This window comes from Magnolia sinica, chromosome 8, assembly GCF_029962835.1.
Source record: "Magnolia sinica isolate HGM2019 chromosome 8, MsV1, whole genome shotgun sequence".
NCBI classification, from domain to species: domain Eukaryota; kingdom Viridiplantae; phylum Streptophyta; class Magnoliopsida; order Magnoliales; family Magnoliaceae; genus Magnolia; species Magnolia sinica.
The window spans coordinates 43,479,700-43,500,051 of NC_080580.1; the positions used below are offsets into that span (position 1 = coordinate 43,479,700).

A 20,352-nucleotide genomic window follows, 5' to 3' on the forward strand; every position below is an offset into this window, starting at 1 on the left:
TATTGGTTTCATTCGATGACAAGAAAATTGGTGTGGCTTTTACAGGGAAGAACGGCACTCTGGGATGCTGTTTTACTTATTTGTCACAGAATCAAGCTGGGATTTGGAGGGGTAGTACAGGGCATGCATCTTGGCTCCTCGGCTTTAAGTATCCTCCCGGTTCTTGATTCAGAAACTGAAGACTGAGTTGGGACATGGAAGGCATTGCGTGATCCTCTTTTTCTTCATTGATGCTTGATATCTCACTAATCAGAAGATGTTTAGGATATGGTCTGTGCTCTAATATATGTGACCCCACATTCTATGTAGGAAACAGTTGGGTACTCATGTGTCCATGTATTTTGAGGAATATGTGGGATTGGGTTTGGGTTTTGAGTAAGCTAATATCAGCTCTTTTTCAACCTTGCAAATTTCTTTTTTCTTTTCTTTTCTGTTCTATTATTATTATTATTATTACTAGACAGCAAATCAGTTTCTAGTTTCTGGATGTGAACCTCCTTTGGAAGACTCACGCGTCTGCATCATCTCTCACCCATATACATGGAACACTTACTTGTAGGGCAATTGTGACCATTAATCTAGTTGACCACTATATGAAGGGGGGGCTTAAGGTAAGAAAAAAATCACAACAATTGGGCTGTTGTAGCATATGAGCAAAAGCCAACTCAAATGGATTGTCAACAAAAGGTGGAAGTGTGAGAAGAAGCATATCCACATTCGATTGGATGGGAAGAAATTGTTCCAATTCGGCAGATAGAATTATCAGGTCATTGGGAGTTCTTGGCTGGTCGGCTCATGTGCTATCAGACCAGACCAGTGGTATTTCTCTCCAACCACTCGGTTACTAGTTCAGGCTCTGTTATTGACTGACATGACTTTGTTTCATGTTCTGCTGTCATTCTTTGTTTGTTTTCTTTTTGTGCAATACCCGTTCATTGGGGATGTCCCAGATTCTTTGTTTTTAAGTCTTTGGTGTCCAAAATGGGACCCTGGATAGTAACTGTTGTGTTCTATGTTTAAAACCTGGACTGGGCCTCGTTGGACCTGTATGGACCTGAACTGCTCAGGGTTTCGATAGTCAGGAGCTATTTGATACTTTGGCAGAGCATATGATGCTTAATTCACAGGCACACCTCATTTGTACACTGTCATACATTTAACTTAAACTAAGTGGCATAAACTGTGAAAAACATTATAATTAAGTTACTGTCCCAATATCAGATTGGTTGAACAATCCCAACAACTGGTTTGCTGAATCAGGACTGATTGGATATTTTTTTATTTCAATTGTCCAACAAACGTCTGCTGATACATACATATACATTTATGTTTTTGCTAACCTCCCCAGGCTTTGTACATGGGGTGACCAATTATCGATCTGACCATTCATTCATTCATATAACTAGCAGCAAGTCGTGGTGTAAAAATCACACCAATCAGATGATCATACGCATTTGATCAATGGCATGGAAAATGGACAGCTAAGATTAAATAGAGAAACAAAATATCTCCAATCATTATCTTAAAACATCTAGAAGATAGATCCCACTAATTGCTTATGATTCCCAAGTAACACTTTGGTTTGTGTAGACACCCCACCTGAAACGGAGTGACTAACCACACCAGAATTAGCCTACTGCCTAGAACTTGAAAGAGCCCCCCCCTGAAGGCCTTAGACAAGACCAAACAAACCAAGGACTTCTCTTACACCTCAGCCAAAATACAAGGCTAATTGGGGAAAAGAGGGCCGGTGGAAATCCAATTTTAGCTGGCCTTCATATGCCCATCTAAATGAGGACCAGTTGCACCTCGAAATCTTGGTCAAACAAGCCACCAGAAATTACCTCAAAATCTAGGCCAAAAAAGGTAATGGAAATCTAGAAGACGTCCACAAAAATTCAGGCTCAAATGTCTCAAGGTTCGAGCTAGTACGATGTTTTCAGCCCGTGGCTAGCCAGACTGGGGCGCGGATTAGGTACTACCCCCGCCTGTTTGGAGCTCGGGACAGGCAGAGGCACCGATGGCCACTGAGGGGCCACAGTAATGTATTAATCTTATCCACACCGTCCATCCATCTTTTAATATCATTCTAAATACATGGACCAAAAATAAGGCATATCCAATGCTCAAGTGGACCACACCATAGGAAGCAACGGTGCTAAGGACGCCCACCGTTGAAACCTTCCTAGGGCCCACTATGTCGTTTATTTTCCATCTAACCCATTGATATGGTCATATATAAGTGAAAAAACAAATATAATCATAATCTAAAACTCCTGTGGTCCTTAAGAATTTTTCAACTGTAGTAATTTAATTACCACCGTGTTGCCCTTTTTAGACTTTGATCTTATCTATTTTTGGGATAATATTCTAAAATAATATGAAAAAAATGAATAGACGGTGTGGATAAAGTTCATAAATCACGGTGGCCCCTAAGTGGCCATCAGAGCCTCCCCCTGTCCGGGGCTCCGAACAGGCGGGGGTAGTACCTAATCCGGGCGACTAGCTGTTTGCCTTAAGCTTTTCTCTAGATTACAAAATTTGTCATAACAGTTGTTTATGGAAGAGTGTCACATATCCCAACGGTCCCAAAAACAATTGACATGGTATTTTAGCTCCAATTTTTCACTTATTACCAAAATGTCATTGGTCTCATGAGAGAGAGAGAGAGAGAGAGAGAGAGAGAGAGAGAGATTTATGCCATTCAAGTTCTAAGCCAATTCAAGCCCAACATCCAAACGATCTAAGTCTTCCTAGTGGGTCCATATTTAACAGAGTAGGGTTGGAATTTAAGACATCTAATAATCTCTTGGACGGGAAGAGTATCAAGTGTTCCCCTCTTACATTTTCTGAGCCCATAGTCACCCTGTGCGGTTTATACTATTTACTTTTATTTATGCTAGAACATATCCCTTCTCATACACCTCCCTGTTGCAATTTTCTTTTATGGATCCTCCCAGTGTATTCTCTGTCTTGTTGAGCAATCAGATCTAGATATAATAAAAATCAAGAATCAGTTTTTCTTTACTTTTATTGCAATAATCATCTCATCCGCGGGTCATGATCACAGTCGAGCAATAATCATCCCCTTAGTATGGCCTCAGTTAAGCAACAACCCTTCTTAGTTTGGATCTTGTCTACAACAGAGTTGAGCAATAATCATCTATAGCTAAAAATCTTCAAAAATCCTAAACTCCTACAATGTAGAGACCACACACCCGCATGGATAGAGACGGGTACCTAACGCTTTCTTCTTCATCACCAAGGCCTTTACTTGGGATTCCCAGTTACAGGCCCGCCCATATGAGTAGTTCAAATCAAGGATCCCATTGACTCCATTTCTTGTGATTTTATGATGTCTGCTTACTGTACATTATAAGATTATTAACTAGTGGCGACTACAAGTCAATCATACCATTCACAGGTCGTTACTATTTGATTCCCTAGTGGGGGTGGCTAACACTGAAGTGTGAACTGACAGTGGGGTGTACTAACAAGCTAACATGGAAAAAAAAAAGAAAAGAAAGAAAAAAGTCATTACTATTTGTGAAACAATGAAGAAGAGTGGAGCGCTCCCATGCACGCATATCCATAGAATGGCGATTTCATGGGGATCCTAGTTACTAGCCAAGCCCGATTCAAAATGTGTGATTGGAGCATATCCATAGAATGGCGATTTCATGGGGATCCTAGTTACTAGCCAAGCCCGATTCATAATGTGTGATTGAAAATCTTTGGAGTTTATATATATATATATAAAATTTAAAATTTAAAATTCTAGTCAATTAATTTTCGAGCATTTTAATTTTTTTGCATTTTACTTTCATGCAATTTACTTTCCTATATTTTCTTTACATCTATTTTGTAAACTGGGGAAACTACATTAGTACCATTTATACTACCAGCACCTTTCACCACGTAGGAACTTATTGGGTCAGTTGGGAATTCTTTTTTGATTTGGTAGTTAAGAAAGCCTTTAGGGCGTGTTTGGCCGGGTGGATTGGAAGGGATTGAATGGTATTAGGGTGGATGGCGAGGATTTCAAGGTAATGATGGTGTTGTCAGTGGATTGTCTTAAGATCCATGGGATTGCTATGTCCTGGGATCAGATCACCCAGTCTGTTTGGCGCACTCGCGGGATTTAACTTCCAATCCCTTCTAATACCATTATATCCCTTCCAATCCGCCCGGCCAAACAGGCCCTTAGAAAGGCACAACCTAAATACATACCAAAGATCGTCCATATAAGCCAGGAGGTATATCGCTCAAGGGACCTATTGAAGCTAGGAAGCCCAAGTTGCATTCATACAAGTGCGTGCTCTCGATATGTTTATGTTGTGAGAAAAGAAAAAAAAAGAAGAAGAAAATAATAATAATAATAATAATAATACTAAAACATTGTGAAAATAAAAAAGCAAAAACAACAAAAGTGTCTAATGGCATCATTGGGCCTAAAAGTGGCCGGCATGTCAGATGCTCCCAAAAGTCTATATCAATCACTTGCAGTCCCATTCTCACTTGGTCATGTGTGGCCATGATGTTCTATCTATGCATGTAGCAGATGAAGCCTCAATAACCCTTTTTATGGTCGACATGGACCACATCATCAAAAGATTGGATGACTTAATGACACAGTTCCTCTGAGGCGAGGTCACATCCCTACCCAAAATAGGCACGTGCAATCACTGTGTTAGCAATTAGTCAATATAGCCTCCTCCAATCTTCAAGCTTACTCCTACCTGTCTTCAATTTCCCTCATACTTCAACTCAAAACATCCAACCTCTCCCAATCAGGAGTTTTCTCCAACATCCCCCTATCGGGAGCCTTCTACAACCTCCTCCAACCGGGAGTCACATCCAGCCTCTCTTGACTAGGAGCCATCTTCTACCTCCCCCGACAGAGAGTCATAGAAGACCATAAGAAGTCGACTACTATGAGGAAGATGTAATTCACATAGCTCTACAAGGGGTAAGACAACCCTCACCCAATCTCCGAATCGATTTTAGTCGCTGTTTGATAGAATTTTGTAGCAAGTGTATGTATGACTTTTTTATTTTATTTTATTTTATTAACACACATACTCACACCCCACACACACCCACTCACTCGCACCAGTGGAATTTCATCACAATAGGTGCTTGAACCTATGACCTCATGTTGAAACTGTTGTGAGTCTACCACTGAGGCATGGGTTAGGACCACGTGTATGTATGACTTCTTTCTTTATGAAAAAAGAAATTTCTAAATTAATTACTTGAGCTTGGAAATTTTTGCCTTCGTAAATGAGGATTTGGATTGTTTATGCCTTGTGATGTAGGAAATAAAAAACTTGATTAAGCCGTTTTTCATTCTTTATTTTGAGTTGAAAACTCAGGTTCGATTACCCCAGGGAAGTGTACACTAGATTCTCGTCTTTGAGGAATAGGTAGAGCCAAAAGGAGTTTTGTATCGAGGCTGTCACCTTTGCACTGTTGGACCTACATTGACTTACTTTTTAATTTTATTTTCCCTAGCTATTATTACTCATAACACCATTTCAATGCCTGCCATTTTTTATTTTTATTTTTCCTCTGGTGCATTTGCAGGTTTTCACCATGTCTTGAGAATTTGATCTTTCTTACCCATAGGCAGTTGTGCCTTATTTTCTTTTAGTGCTCTTTTGAGTTTTCACCAAAGTCTACTAGTGTGCTTGTTAGCCTCTGGAGTTTTCATCTTGCCCATTCTGTTTAGGTGCACTATTTTTTTTTTTTTCTTTCTAGAGCAATTGTTGACAACTAGGTTACTTTATTGCTAGCCAAACGTGAATAACTTTTCTCACCTTCATCACTGAATACAACCATAAAATGGCCTGAGTAGGGACTTGACCATTGTTTTTATTGGGACTGGGGGGGTTTAAGGCTGATGCTTCCTAAGGGGCTGACACATTATTGCTTTTAAATTGTTGTTTCGCTTTGCCATTCTTTTATTTTTGTAATTATTTATTTATTTTCCTTTTGTATTCTCCTTTTTCTCCTTTTAAATTTTTTTATTTACCCTCGGGAAGCTTATTGGGACCTTGGGGTTTGGGTTTAGGCTTATTTATTTTTTATTCTATGGTTAAGATACCTCCTGTATTATGATCAAGCGCATAGATAATTTAAAAGCGGGCTTTGGATGAATGGGTATTGTCGATGCAAAAAATCTAGTTCACCCTCGCCGAGCTCCGATCACCTGCACAGGAGAAGAACAAAGGAGACCCTGGTTAGAGCAGGGGACCTTCCGATGCCAAAGTCAGGCTAGGAATCTAGGTTTGATAGTGTAGAGGGGCCTCGGGTGAGAGATTTTGCATACCTGTCCATGGAACATGAAGGTCTGTTAATTTAGGCACGATCTTAGCCATTAGGTGAGAAGTGCGCGAGCGGCGATGTTGTTGGTTACTCTATGATCGTGCATAAGGTCACTACAACAAAAATGTATAAAACCGGCACTTTGGGTGCATCATGCACCGACACTATTTAAAAGCGGGCCCACGGATGTTTCTGGATAAAAATAAAAATAGGATGCGATTTTCATTTCGCTCCCAACTCTCTCTCTCTCTCTCTCTCTCTCTCTCTCTCTCCCGACTCTCCTTCTCCCTCTCCCGATGACTCTCTCTCTCTCTTTCTCTCTCTCCCGACTCTCTCTCTCTCTCTCTCTCTCTCTCTCTCTCTCTCCCGACTCTCACTTCTTCCTACCCCGACTCTCTCTCTCTCTCTCGCGACTCTCAGCTTCTTCCTACCCTCGACTCTCTCTCTCTCTCTCTCTCTCTCTCTCTCGCGACTTGCCATTAATTTTAGGGCTTAGATGAAGATCTGAAACAGGTAAGAGTCTAGATTTTATCAATTTTAACCTTAGTGATTTCCTAATTAGGGATTTACAATGTTGAAACCCTAATTAGGGATTTACTATGTTGAAACCCTAATTCAATGTTGAAACCCTAATTAGGGATTTTTCTATGTTGTTTGATGCGAATACATAGAAACGATTTGTTGTGTTATACATTTTTGATTTGTTTGATACTTCGATTTGTAGTTTTTCGATATGAATTCTGTTGGATTTCGTGACGGGTGGAGTTTTTCAATCTGAATTCTGTTCGATTTGCAGTTTTATAACCCATTAGGTATCTAGATCTGCTACTCTTTTCTGCACTTTGCAAGGTTTTTTGACTAGTTATGGTGGGGGTTTACTAGATCTAGAACTAGGGTTTGGATTTCAGAAAATTCAAGTGAGAAGATGCTTTTTCTTTTTCCATTTTTCATCTGCGGATTTCTTGTGTATTTTTCAGGACTTTCTCCTCTCATGAGCTGAGAGAGTAAAAAGATCCGGATCTCATTCCACGTTCTTCCATCTCCAAACTGCCCTTTTCCAACTCACTCACTCATTTCAAAACCCTAGATTTCTACTCTTATTTCTCCAAATTTCTTCCAATATCCCGACTTCCCGACGAGATTCGACGATGCTACTTTGGATTTTGGTTTTGCTTTCTAGATTCCTTCAATTCTCTCCCCTTGATCTGATTTTTCAATAAACCTGCGTTTGCAACTGAATGGTTTTCGATAGCAGTGGATCTAGCTCGGTGATCCATGCCATTTATCATTGATGCCTAGGAAGCTCGGTGATCCGCACTCTTGCAAGTAGAGCCATTGCTACTAGTAGAAATCATTGCTACATGCTTATATTATTAAGAAAGATGGCGGTCAGTATATCCTCAGCCTTCATCCACAAAACATCTAAGCTTATCATTGCTACATGCTTATATTATTAAGAAAGAGAAAAGGGGGTGCTATTCCTTGAACGCTAATGCTGGGTGGCTTTATTGCATGATCCTCTTCTTTAGAGGGGATATGCGCTTTACATGATGGTTATTACATTATTATGGAATTTCTGTTTTTGGATCTGTTTTTAGCACCCCTGCTGTTGGGTTTGCAGATAGGCATAACACTGCCCTCGTTTGCCACAGATGGCGATACCCGGCATGTCACCCTCGCCTATGGCTACGTGTAGAACCATCCATAAAAAATGCATACAAGCTTGGAGTTTTTCCCGACCTTGAAACTGCAGTCTTTGTTGCAAGGTAAGTGGATTATACTGTCCGAGCTCAGGGTAAACAAGAAGATGATGAAATGTTGAAAACCTAATCAAGGGTATGTTTGGTAAAGGCCTAGTGACACTATTCTCATTGCTGCTCGTGGAAATCATGTTGCCTCTAATATTCAGATAAACAAGCCTCTTTGCCTGGTATGTACACTTCGTTCCTTTTGGTGCTTTTCCAGTGTTAGTTGCATATGGTAAAAGAAAATGATCTCATGTGAAATCCCCCGTAGTAAATTATAGTGTGAATTTTTTTCAATACGTCCTGTTTATATGAAACATGCTACAATTGTGGTATCAGTGGCAGCTATTGAGGCTGCTCGTAAAATTTATCATGCTATGATTTTCCATGGGAACATTACACCGGACACTTCTCTGTTAAGATCATAGCAGATTGAATTTGAACTAGAATAGATCATGCATGATATGTTGCCAATCAGCATACAAGCTTGAAAATAAAAATGTTGAAATACTCATCATTTATCTTGATTGAGACCAAAATGAAATAAGGAGTTTTAAAATATGTCCTATAGTCATCCTTTTTCTACTGATTTTGTTTGTGTTCCTGCCACTGTCATCAGTAATGGATGGCAAGTCTTATGAAGTTCTATCTTACGCTGTGGGATGCTTACCAAATGACACATGAACCCACTTTCAATCATTGCTTGTTTTCTTATGACCCCTATTAGCAGTGATAAGGCAAAGATGATGATACTGAAATTTTAGAGGATATAAGGAGGATACAAAGCAACTGCCCTATAAAGAAATGGAAACAGTGATTAAGGTTTTTTTTTTATTATTATTATTATTATTATTTAAAAATATTTCCTTCCTGGTTTGATCGATTATAGGTTTCAGTTTCTTAGTAAAGCGGATTTCTTCCTTAGTCTACCTGATGAATGAATTAGATGGCATATGCATGCGCCACTTTGACACATGAATGGTGTGTAAATGGGCATTTTTACTGGCATTTTGCCTTAGCAAACCTCATTTCATTGCATAGATAATTCATATTTTTAACATACATAATATTAGAGCCGAGTTTAAACCGATCCAAGTTGGTGGACTCAACTTGAAAACGACACATGAACCCAACCTGAAAAGTGAACCCAGACCCATTAAAATCGAGTCAGGTCCACCAGGTACCTGCGGATTTCAGTAACCACTAACATTCCTATCCATCTCCATCTGTCCCTATTCTCATGTTTCCCTCACTGAATATGTGACCATCAACCATTTTTATTTTCTACCATCACCTTGAGGGCTACTCATCAAACTTGTTACCATCCTTCTCTCTCTCTCTCTCTCTCTCTCTCTCTCTCTCTCTCTCTTTAAATGTTGATAGGTTCTCGGGGCGTAGGGATTGGGCTGGGAAATTTCGATGGATGGGATGGGGGTTACACAATTCACATGCTTCCGGCAAGTATCATAAATCTTTTTATAAATTTTATGTGTTGTGGGAGATTTGAAATATGAATCAGATAGGATCCATTTGTGAAGATCACCTGAAATCTAATTTTACTTTGTGTTTAAACTGAAATTACATGTGCATATAGAGCTGATTCTTTAGGGTACTTATAATTTATGTATTGATAATGAAAATTGAGTGGTTATCAGATTTTTGTTGGGAAATAATGCGGTGGAAAGGAACTGCAGTGTATTTCCAAGAGCAGGGGTTTCATACTTTCCTTATGCTTGCCCTGTTCTTTTGTTGGAGACCCTAGTTTTTTCGTTGTGTCCTTACATTACATTGTATAGAGCATGTTCTACTATAGGTTCCTGTGCTCCCTAGCTTAAGCGTTTATTTCAGCTTTATAGATACAATGACAGGTGGTGTGTGCTCCCATTTTCTTTGAAAAAGCAAAAACATGAAGGAATTATTAATGTGAAGCTCTCATCAGGTATCTAGGTTCAAGCCCAACTAATCTTTCTAGAGTGCCATCTGTTCGAGGAGCTATACCTATGGAAGGGAATGCTGCCATCCCAAATGTAATTTCGTAGTTTCCTTCTCCTGTGGAAATTTTCTTAACCATGAGGTCTTCTCCTTTGTCTTGGATTTGATTGAGATCCATGCACTACTGATGGTTCCACTCAATTCCTGGTGGAACTTTGTTCACTGGATTGATTTTTGGGCAAGCAGAACTTTTTATACTTTTTGTACCTTTCTAATACCAAAAGTAGAAAAAGGTGCCTGCATTAAAAACATAGGGTGTAAATCCTTTCTATTTAAGAAAGTCTTTCTAATAATTAAGGTAGGTAAGTAGCAATTTGTGCAGGAAGGCTTTTTCTTTTTCTCATTTGTGGGACACTTCTACAATTCGAAATTATTTATATGCAAGAATAATTGTGAATATTTCAAAGTCTTGGTTGAGTTTGTGACTTGTAACTTTAGTTCTGATTAATAAGATATAAATTGGCTATCACTCTCAGCTGTTTAGGCAGTTTTAGTTGGGTTTGTGACTTTACTATGGTTCTAGTTAATAAGATATAAATTGGTTATCCCCCTCAGCAGTTCAGGCATTGATAGTTCCTAGTTTTATGACCTTGTAAGAATTACAACCCAAGTGCAGTATGGCCATGTAATGATGGATGTTGTTTCTTTATTGCAGTCCCCTTTTTACATGTTGAAGGCTTTATATATATATATATATATATATACACACACACACAAGTTGAAGGCTTCTCTTCTTTTTAGTATATCTGCATGTAAGTCTATCATGTTGATAGTTCATTGATTGCTTGGAAATTCTTATTGCTAGACACTGATTGGCAGTAACTGGAAGAAATTTTACACATGTTGGAATTTACATTTGAATGCTAGGAATTGTGATCAGATTGCTAGATTTTTTATTTTTATTTTTATTTGGAAAGATGATGATCTTGTTAAGACCAAAGGCCAAAAAAAAACAAAACAAAGAAACAAAAACTACAAAAAAACAAACACAAATATTTGCTAGAATATAGATCATAGAAATTGAATAAACTTGCTAGAATTTCAGTTTAATTGCTAAAATTTTACCATTACTTGCTACTTTTATGATTAAATACTCTGATTGTCATATTTCATGAATGCTTACTTAAGTTGCTTTATTCTGGATCAATTGTCTTTCTTTACTTAAGTTGCCTTATTCTGGATCATCTCCAAATCCTTTGCTCCTTTCCAACCCTTAGAATCTGCATTTTCTAAGATTCCTATAAGCATTAGAAAATCCTCAATTTTTCTGTTAAAAGAAACAAATGAAATCCTGTGAAACAAATGAAATTTATTTATATTAGCAGTTGCTAACTTATGGATGGATGTCTGTTTGCTTGTTTTCATTTGCACATCAATATCAAGCATAAAGACAAAAAAGACAATAGTATCTTATCATTAATCTCACATCCTGCTAGCCTTTTTCTGGCAATATTCCTTCAATTACGTGAATTTTATAATTTTGATGAAATGTCTAGATGTTGTATGTCTTACTACATGCGAGGAGATTATTTTAGGAGAGAAACAACCATTGAACACAAAACAACAGCTGAGAGTCAGGAAACAACTACAATATTTCTTCTTCTTTGTTTTTTTTTTTTTTTTTTTTTTTTTTGGCCTTTTTCCATCTAGATCGGATTCAAACAATCTGCTTCATTTACTTCTTTCTTTTGCTCTATATGGGAATCGTGGTGTCTTTGGAGTTTATTAGGTGGGATAATTGAACTATACTCTATTTTCAGGTTTACCCATCTTGTTTGGTGGGCGTTGAAAGGGACTACTTAGCCTTAAGCAAGCAGTATCCAAAATTATCAAAATCCCCGGAATTCACTGAGGTATGACTTTTCCTATTTCAGTTGCTGCTTACAAGTAACGGCTATCTTACTTGTCTTGAATCTAGGCTGAAGTGTGTACTCGGTATGTATTGTAATGGATCTTCTCAATTTTCCTTATATTGTTTTGCACTGGCCAAAGGGAAACCTGAATCTGTCATTACACACTCCTGTCAGGTATCTTCTCTTTTTAAATTGCCCCGTTACAATGCAATGTAGTTTGTTATCTGCCTTCTTTCTATTGGCTGTGTAGTTACTTTTGCTTATGTGTTGGGGAAGAGTTCGGAAATGGGGCTATTTTTTTCATCAATTTTTTAAAAAAATGGGATTAAGATTAGATTTTTATGCTTCTGGATTTCTTTATGGCAGAAACTGTTCAGAATAAACAGTTTATTATTTCTGCTTATGTGGAATAAACGCTTGGTTGCCACTTTGATCTCTAACATGGTACTGTTCTTTTATAGGCGTTGCGTAAGTTTGGCATTATTTGCATAGAGGATCTCATTCACGAGATCATGACTATTGGACGCCATTTCAATAGTCATATTGTTTCCTTTCTTCTATGTTGCCCGCAGAAAACTATTTTCGGTGGACAACCTACTAAAGTTGACTACAATCATATACCTTGTGTTGCATTCTGGTAACAAAAATATTTCACCTAAATTTCCAAGTTATTTTCCATGACACTGCTGTATTCTGTGTGAAGTAAATTACAACCACATCCATTTTCATATATCTTAACTTTCTATACCAAACTGTCTTGTTAATCTCCTTCAATGATTCCCCCCCTCGGAATACTTTTAAAATGTATAAATACCTTTAAACTTCATTGCTGCTTGTAAAGACTTTAAAAATCATAGACACTAAGAATTCTTTCAAAAGAGATGAACTTGATAATTTACTTCTTTTTTTCCTTTGTGCAGGATTTTAATCAATTATGCCTAAATTTAGGCTTACAAGCACTTCAGCCTTTGGACGCCACTCGTGCTAGGAGTATGCCATATAGAGGATTTGTTTTTTTATTTATTTATAATTCAAGACCATTTTCAATTTGTTGTAATAAATATTATATATTAAAAAAATTAGAGGTTTTTGCAGGTTTCAATAGAATTATATATATATATATATAATTACTGGCCTATGCTAGGCCTTCTCAAATCTTTACAAAGACTTTTACTGGCGCTTGTATAGATCTTTATTGGCGCTTTTCCGTAATTAAAAGTGTTCAAAACCCTCCTTTGACTGGCGCTTGAATAGACTTTTGGCAGCGCTTTTGTTAGAAATACCAGCACCTAGCAAAAGTGTCGGTGAAACTAGAAAGGTGCCGCCAAAGACTCCACAATTACCGGCGCTCGTACAAGCGCTGGTAAAAATACCTTAGCACCACCAAAGCTTTTACCATCATACCCTTCTGTCGGCATTTGACTAGTGCTGGTAAAAGATATTATTGGCGGTTTTGGGGTCTTTTACCAGTGGGTAGTTATTCCCATCATGCATTATTGGAGTGGATTTAGCTTTGTTGGTCGGCTGAGGATTATCTGAGCTGAGGTTGCCTTAACTGGACTTCGTTAAGTTGCTAAGGATGACCCGAACCGAGTTTATCCACGCCGAGCTTCGTCGGTTGGCTGAGGACGGCACAAACTGACTTGGTCAGGATGAGACTAGCAGGGACTTCAGTTCGAGCGCAATATTCTATCTGGCCTGCTCGTTCTAGGCGACTTTTTAATTATGATGAGCCACTTGGCCTTTGATGGGTGATTCCGAGCAGGAGCTCGGTATTACGTATTGCTCGGAACTATTCTCGAGGGGTCGGATGCTGGTTATATGTTACGTCCTCCAGTCATAATATTGCCGAGCCGACCTAAGAGTGGTCAGACTACATTCCCCATAACAGGTATAATTACTCCCTATTCTCTTTAGGAACTCTCTTGTTTTGGCATTCTTTGAATGAGGGAATGCCTTCCCTTCTTGTAAAGGGAGAGATCAGGAGGTGTAGGAGTTTAGATAGGTTGGGGTTATCTCTTATTGAATGGCACCATCCATTGATCAGATGGCGATTGATGGTGGGCCATCAAACATGACGAGTGTGCGATGCACGCTCATGCCAAGTTGGTAGATCAACTAAAGTAATGGGAAATGAAGAACCAAGAAGAGAATGAAGAAGATGCAATGGAGGAGGTGAGAGATGTGAAGAAGCGAGGAGTGGGAGAACGTGAATTGCTTTGGATATCAAAACCCTAGCATCCCTCACACACACACACACACACACACACACACACAAAAACACATGAATTTAGAGAACGTGTGGACCTTATGTCTTATTCGAATATGAACATTTCAATGCTCCTCCTAAAGCTGGAGCATTCTAATGATGCCCGACTTGGAACAAGGGCTCACATAGTTAAATTTAAGAAAGAAATACCATATCATTTTCCTTTAAATTAAGATGACCGGAAAAGAGAAACTTGAGTTTGGAGAGGCACATGTAACATTCATTTAAAAATAGAAAATAAAGGTAATTTGGTTAACTAGTACGAGTTGTGATGAGTAGTGGAGGCAATGAGATGATGAAGAACTTCATGCAAATAGGCACTTCTGTGACTTCAGAAATGTGAGCAACCGGACCAGTGATCCTACACAAACAAGTCTAGTTCAACTATTTAACTCAAACAAGGTTGGCCAACTGCCTAACACAAACGTAAGTCTCGACTAACTATTCATCATAAATAAGAATGCAACTGTCCAATATAAACAAAGTTTAAGCCAACTACCTGGAATAAACAATGTTGGGACAACCATTAGATCAAATACGAGTTTGAAATGCAAGAGTTGACGAAAACTGCCCTGTATAAATACTAGTAGCATTACGCATGTTAGCAAAGGAGCGCTTGATACAAAGAAGTCACAGTGACATTGAAGTAGGTGGTGGAGAAGAAGCTGGACAGTATCACATAGCAAGAAACGATCCAGTCAACGAGGTGGTGTGGTAGGCCACAACAACAATGACCCAATGTATACTATCCAACAACATGCATAATGGCCTAATAATAGGTCCAATATGAAAATTACGAACAGGCTCACTATAATATGAGCCCACTCTTGAAATCCAAGATCACAACGAACAAATTATATATAACAATCAACAATTGGGCCCAAACAGACAGGCCCATAGCTACGGTCTGAAAACAATCAAGGTCTTTAACGATTCATAATAATGGTCGACCAGGCCCTCGATGACAGCCCATAATGAGTTATGCCCCAACCAAGTCAGGCCTGCAGCAACTAGGTCCACAAAGATCTTGTCACAGAGAGCCAGACCTGCTGAAATCTAGGCCCATAATCATAACAACCTTTCCAACAATCATTTCCATAAGGATGCATCTATCATCGTTGGGGAAACAACACTACAATCCAAAGCGCTGGGCCTAACATCTCACAACATTCACGTTAGGTTTCAGTAGTAAACCAAAAAAAAAAAAAGAAGCTCGCAATGATCCAAGCAGCCAATAGTCAGAAATTGGGGCCATAGAAGATCAGCAAGCAGATGTAATCACAATAATATTTTGGAGGGATGGCCATGATCTTGAGAGATGGGCCACCAATTGACTACAACTTTTTCTCTAGATATGGCCCAACAACGTGTTTTTTTTTTTTTTTTTTTTTTTTAAATTTTTTTTTAAAAAAAACTTTTCTCTATAGGGATGGCAACAACCGGATCAAAATGTTAACAACCACGATCAGCAGATGAAGCAACAATCTAATAAAGATTCACAGACAACAATGGCCGTCCAAATATCTTTAGATCAGGGGACCACAATGTCTTCTCAGCAATAATAGGAAGATGAACACTGATATCAGTGAGCAGATTTGTGAAGCCAGTATGCGATCCCCATCTCTTAGATTCTACATGGCAGCTTATTTTCAAATTCAAATCCCTTACTTTTAATTATTATTATTTTAATTGTGAATTATTTTTATCATCATTATTATTTAATTGTACATTATTGTTTGTTTTATTATGGTAATTATATAAGAGAATACAATGTAATCCCTACGGGTGGAGAAACGATAATAATATTTCTTTCCTTGTCTTCTCTTTTATCTCTCTCAATTATCATTTTCTTCCTTATTCAATCATTCTTCCCCAAATATCTAATAAGGTATGCATAATTTGGTATCAAAGTATATTGGTCCATCATGACTAAAACTCAGGATTTCGTTAACTAAATTGAAATTCAAATGACATAACTGTAGAATGAATCGAAAAACTATCATAACAACAACAAAACACCTCTTGAGACATAGCTGATCTTAAGGAAAAACAAGCTATTTGGGGTTGGTAATTTTACAAAGTCGAAGGACACATTACAAACACTTTTACAACATAACATTGGTAAGATAATCAAGTCACCCTAAACATACCATCCACCCCCATTATTGCCCACACTTTCAACATTTTACAATTCAATGATAGCCTGTTCTTCTTCCACATTACTTACTAGATATATGAGGGTGGATTTTTCCTGCTTCAATGGGGAGGATCCCCTTAGCTAGATTTACCAAGCTCATCTTTTCTTTAGCTATAACCAAATCTCTTGCCATGAGAAGATTAGATTAGTGGCTTTCCACTTTGAAGGCAAAGACATTCAATGATATCATTGGATGGATGATATCATAGCGATATGGACGTGGGACGAGTTAAAATCCACTATATGTGTTTGCTTCAGTGCCACAGTATATAAGCGGTCGGGTGAGATGTTGTCATGGCTGCAACAACGTGGATCAGTTCAAGAATATAAAGATGAAATGGAATGTCTTGCGGACTTATGATTAAACTACTAGATTTCTTCATGATTGATTGCTTGATGGGAGGGTTGTATGATGATTGGGGGTGGCGTTAAACTTTTCATATGATGTCCTTGATGAAGGTAATTAGACTGGCACAATCAATGGGAGAAAAGGTCCCTTTAGCTCACAAATCCAACTATTCCCACATAGAGTGTATTCTTTCTTTAGTTGTTGCTCCACAGTCCACACTTAAGCCATCCACAACCCTAGAAACTATTATTGTTAAACACCCATAAACGCCCCACCCTAGGCTGATAAGCTGATTCAGTTTGAACTGATGGATGATCAACCAAACCCCAATCCAAAACCTTACACCCTAGAACCTAAATCCTAGGAACCCAAATCATAAACCCTAAACTCAACTCAGTCAACCTAATCTTAAACCCTAGGAACATAAAACCCTAGAACCTTGAGTCAGCTCGACGAGTCGACTCACCCAGCCAACTCGTAGAGTTAACTCACCCAGCTAGCCTACTTAATCCAATAACTCAGTCAACTCCCCTAATTAAGCCCAAAACCAAGCCCGAACCAAAGCCCAAAAGCAAACCTAATTGGAGAAATATGCAAAACTTCAAAATAACAACCTTCACAGTAAAGCCTCCACACACTTGGAGGAGGCTACCTGCCAAAGCAGGGTTTCCAAGTGGGGACTGACAATAACCAGCTTATCACCGGCCACATGATACTCCCCCTCTTTGGGGTGGCGTCCCTCAAGCATGTGAAAATTTTCTTTTCCAAACCTTAAGTGTGCAGTTGAGGTGCGTTTACTTCGATATACATTTCCTTACTCAAAATTACCTTTTTACCACCTCATCCAACTCATGAGATGATGCCATATGATAATCTCTAATCCTAGCCCTTCAACCATCTTTTGCTCCTATGATTACCAGAAAACTGGGTTTGGAAGCTATAATAGCCCTCTTCCCTTCTCATTTTAAGCACTCATCCACTCCCATTTCAAAGCATCGGGCATTTAGGGAAGCATCCATCCTCCTCATCCCTTAGGGCTTTAGCCATCTAGCCATCCATCCACCAAGGAGAGAGAGAGAGAGAGAGAGAGAGAGAGAGAGAGAGAGAGTCCAACCTAAGCTTGTCAAAGCCTAAAGCCTCCTAAGCCACCTTAGTTCAAATTTGAGTCACTCAATCTAGCTTGTGATACTACCGTTCATCCAACCGTTCAAGCTTTAACTAGTTTCATCAAATCCAAGTATAAGCATTGTGTAACATTTATTGTAACACCTCGAACTTTTAATACTCGAGTATTGAAAGTTCTCGAGTGTCACCATGAAGTTTAACTTAGTATATACATGTGTACGATACCAATTTAGCTATCTTAACCTTAAATCTATTCTCCAACATGAATATGATTGTTGAGAATGATCTTCATCCATTGATTAAGCCATCCGACCATTGATTTTAAGATAAGATCATCATATGTCCAAGTATTCCTACTTGTCCATCATAACCAACTGTTCAGTCAATTATCCATCGATAGGTAAATATATCTAACCGTCCAGTTTGAGTTTGGACTACTCAATCATAATAAACTAACTATTTGATATCTGTATCCGCTCATACACATATCAAATTGAGATTCTGATTCGTTCATCTTGTTTACCACCTATGAATATGTCTAACCCACCATCAGAACTACAATCTGAGAAATTTACACATGTGAACAAGTCACTTGAATCTAATGGTATACATGTTCTACCTCTTGATTATTCCAAAAACTTACTTGTGTTCATCCGTTTACAAAATCGACCGTATAACCACCTACATATATAATCAAAGTACTAACCATCAAGTTTTTCTATTTTTAACATGTCATCTGACTGTTCATCATATTTGGATCCGCCAAATGGACCGATTAAATATCATAATGAATAACTCAGTTCAAAGATCATAAGGTATATGCCATAACTACCGGGTGACTTCTCTATTAGATATATGAAAGTGTTGATTTAGACCTCGGGGTGGTATAACCCATTAAAAAGGCATCTTGGCTATCTATAAGCGATCAAGGCCCAAAATGAAGCAATGGAGAGAGAATGAAAAATAAAGAATTTTGTAAAATTTCAATATATCTGGATGGTGTAGTACGACGTTACGGACGGTGGAAGTTGAAGAAATAAAAGATAGTAAAATCATAAATACTTAATGCCATTAACATATACACTTGAATTATATATCACACAGTTCCCATGATCCGTTTCATGTAAAATTTTATACCATGCCTATTTATCATAAATTAATCATACACGTTGAATTTCAGCCCTTAAATCATTGTAAAAGTGGCATAATTGATAAATCAGCCCCTTAACCATTGATTTTGGTGTCCATCGAGTGAAGAAAGCTCGTGGGTAGTCATAGTAGGATATTTCCCTTCGTATGAATGACTTGAATTTTTTATCATATAGACGAAGTGTGAAATATGAGAATCCCACCTTGGTAGGCTTTTTCCTTACACACGAAGTTATCCGTTTTAAGCTTACCGATTCTTTCTAAATCTGAAACTTTCGATTGACCCACTTTACACTGTCAATTGCAACTCAAATTTGGACCACACTTTGGCCTCATATGACTATGATATCATACAAAATTTAGACCTCGATCTATGATCCTACACCATTGAATAATGACCGCCTTAACTCCAATTCCTTTATTTTGGTGCAAAAGGTGAAAATTTGAATTTATGCATTTTTCACTATTAATTAACCACCAACTTTTGTCCAACCATTTTCCTATCCTGATTACACATTTTTTTTCAAAATTGGGCCTTGATCATTAAGTGTGGACGGTTAATTGAGATCAAGTTCGTTTTGACACCCATTAGAAGAATTTTCAAGAGAGGTCAATCTAAATTTTAGATCACCAAGAAAATCATATACTTCAACTCTATTTGATAACCCCGACATACTGAATGAATTAGATTTAAAGAAAGATCGCCTGAAAAGGTCAAATTGGAGAAACCCAATTCAAGTGGGATGTGAAACATACCCCTTCTCACACTCCCACTCCTTTATAAAAGGAGTGTGCGTCCCCTTCTCCACTCACACACCACCTCCAAACATCTAAATAGGAGAGAGAAAGAGAAAGATAAAGAGAAACATAAACGTCCATTATCATCTTCCTTCTCCACATGTATGGTGTCTCCCTTTTGCTCAAGCGATGTTGTGATTTATGTAGAAGCTTTCCTACATCGAGATCTACCTAAGGTTTAGATCTAAAGCTAAGGTGAGAGATTCTTTTAAGCTTATACTAGTTTTAGTTGATATGATTTATCTTGTTTTTAAATACTTTCATATTACTATGATTTTTTATGCAATTGATTGATGGACTATTTGAATTATTTATCCTTTTAGGAATTATGGTTAAGGTATGATTTTAATTATGCGTGATTTTTATGAATTTATGTGGGGTGATGGATACAAGCCTTGCCCTTTGCCAATTTTGAGAGCGACGCGTGCTTCCACTCTATATTGAGTTGGCCTTTTACTCATCTTTCCTTATTCTTGTTGACTTAGCTTACTTACTGTTATTCTCTTTTATTGAAATAACTTAATGTTACTTTTCTCATTTATTAGTTA

At 38.1% G+C, this 20,352-nt stretch overlaps 1 protein-coding gene across 1 annotated transcript in view; it reads left to right on the forward strand.

Moving 5' to 3' along the window:
- LOC131253269 (uncharacterized) overlaps positions 1–410 on the forward strand; it is a 32,073-nt gene extending 31,663 nt beyond the window's left edge. The window contains exon 7 of the mRNA XM_058254219.1: positions 46–410. Coding sequence (XP_058110202.1) covers positions 46–186 — 141 coding nt within the window. The 3' untranslated portion in view covers positions 187–410. The remainder of the gene's footprint in view (positions 1–45) is intronic.
- Positions 411–20,352: the final 19,942 nt, after the last annotated feature.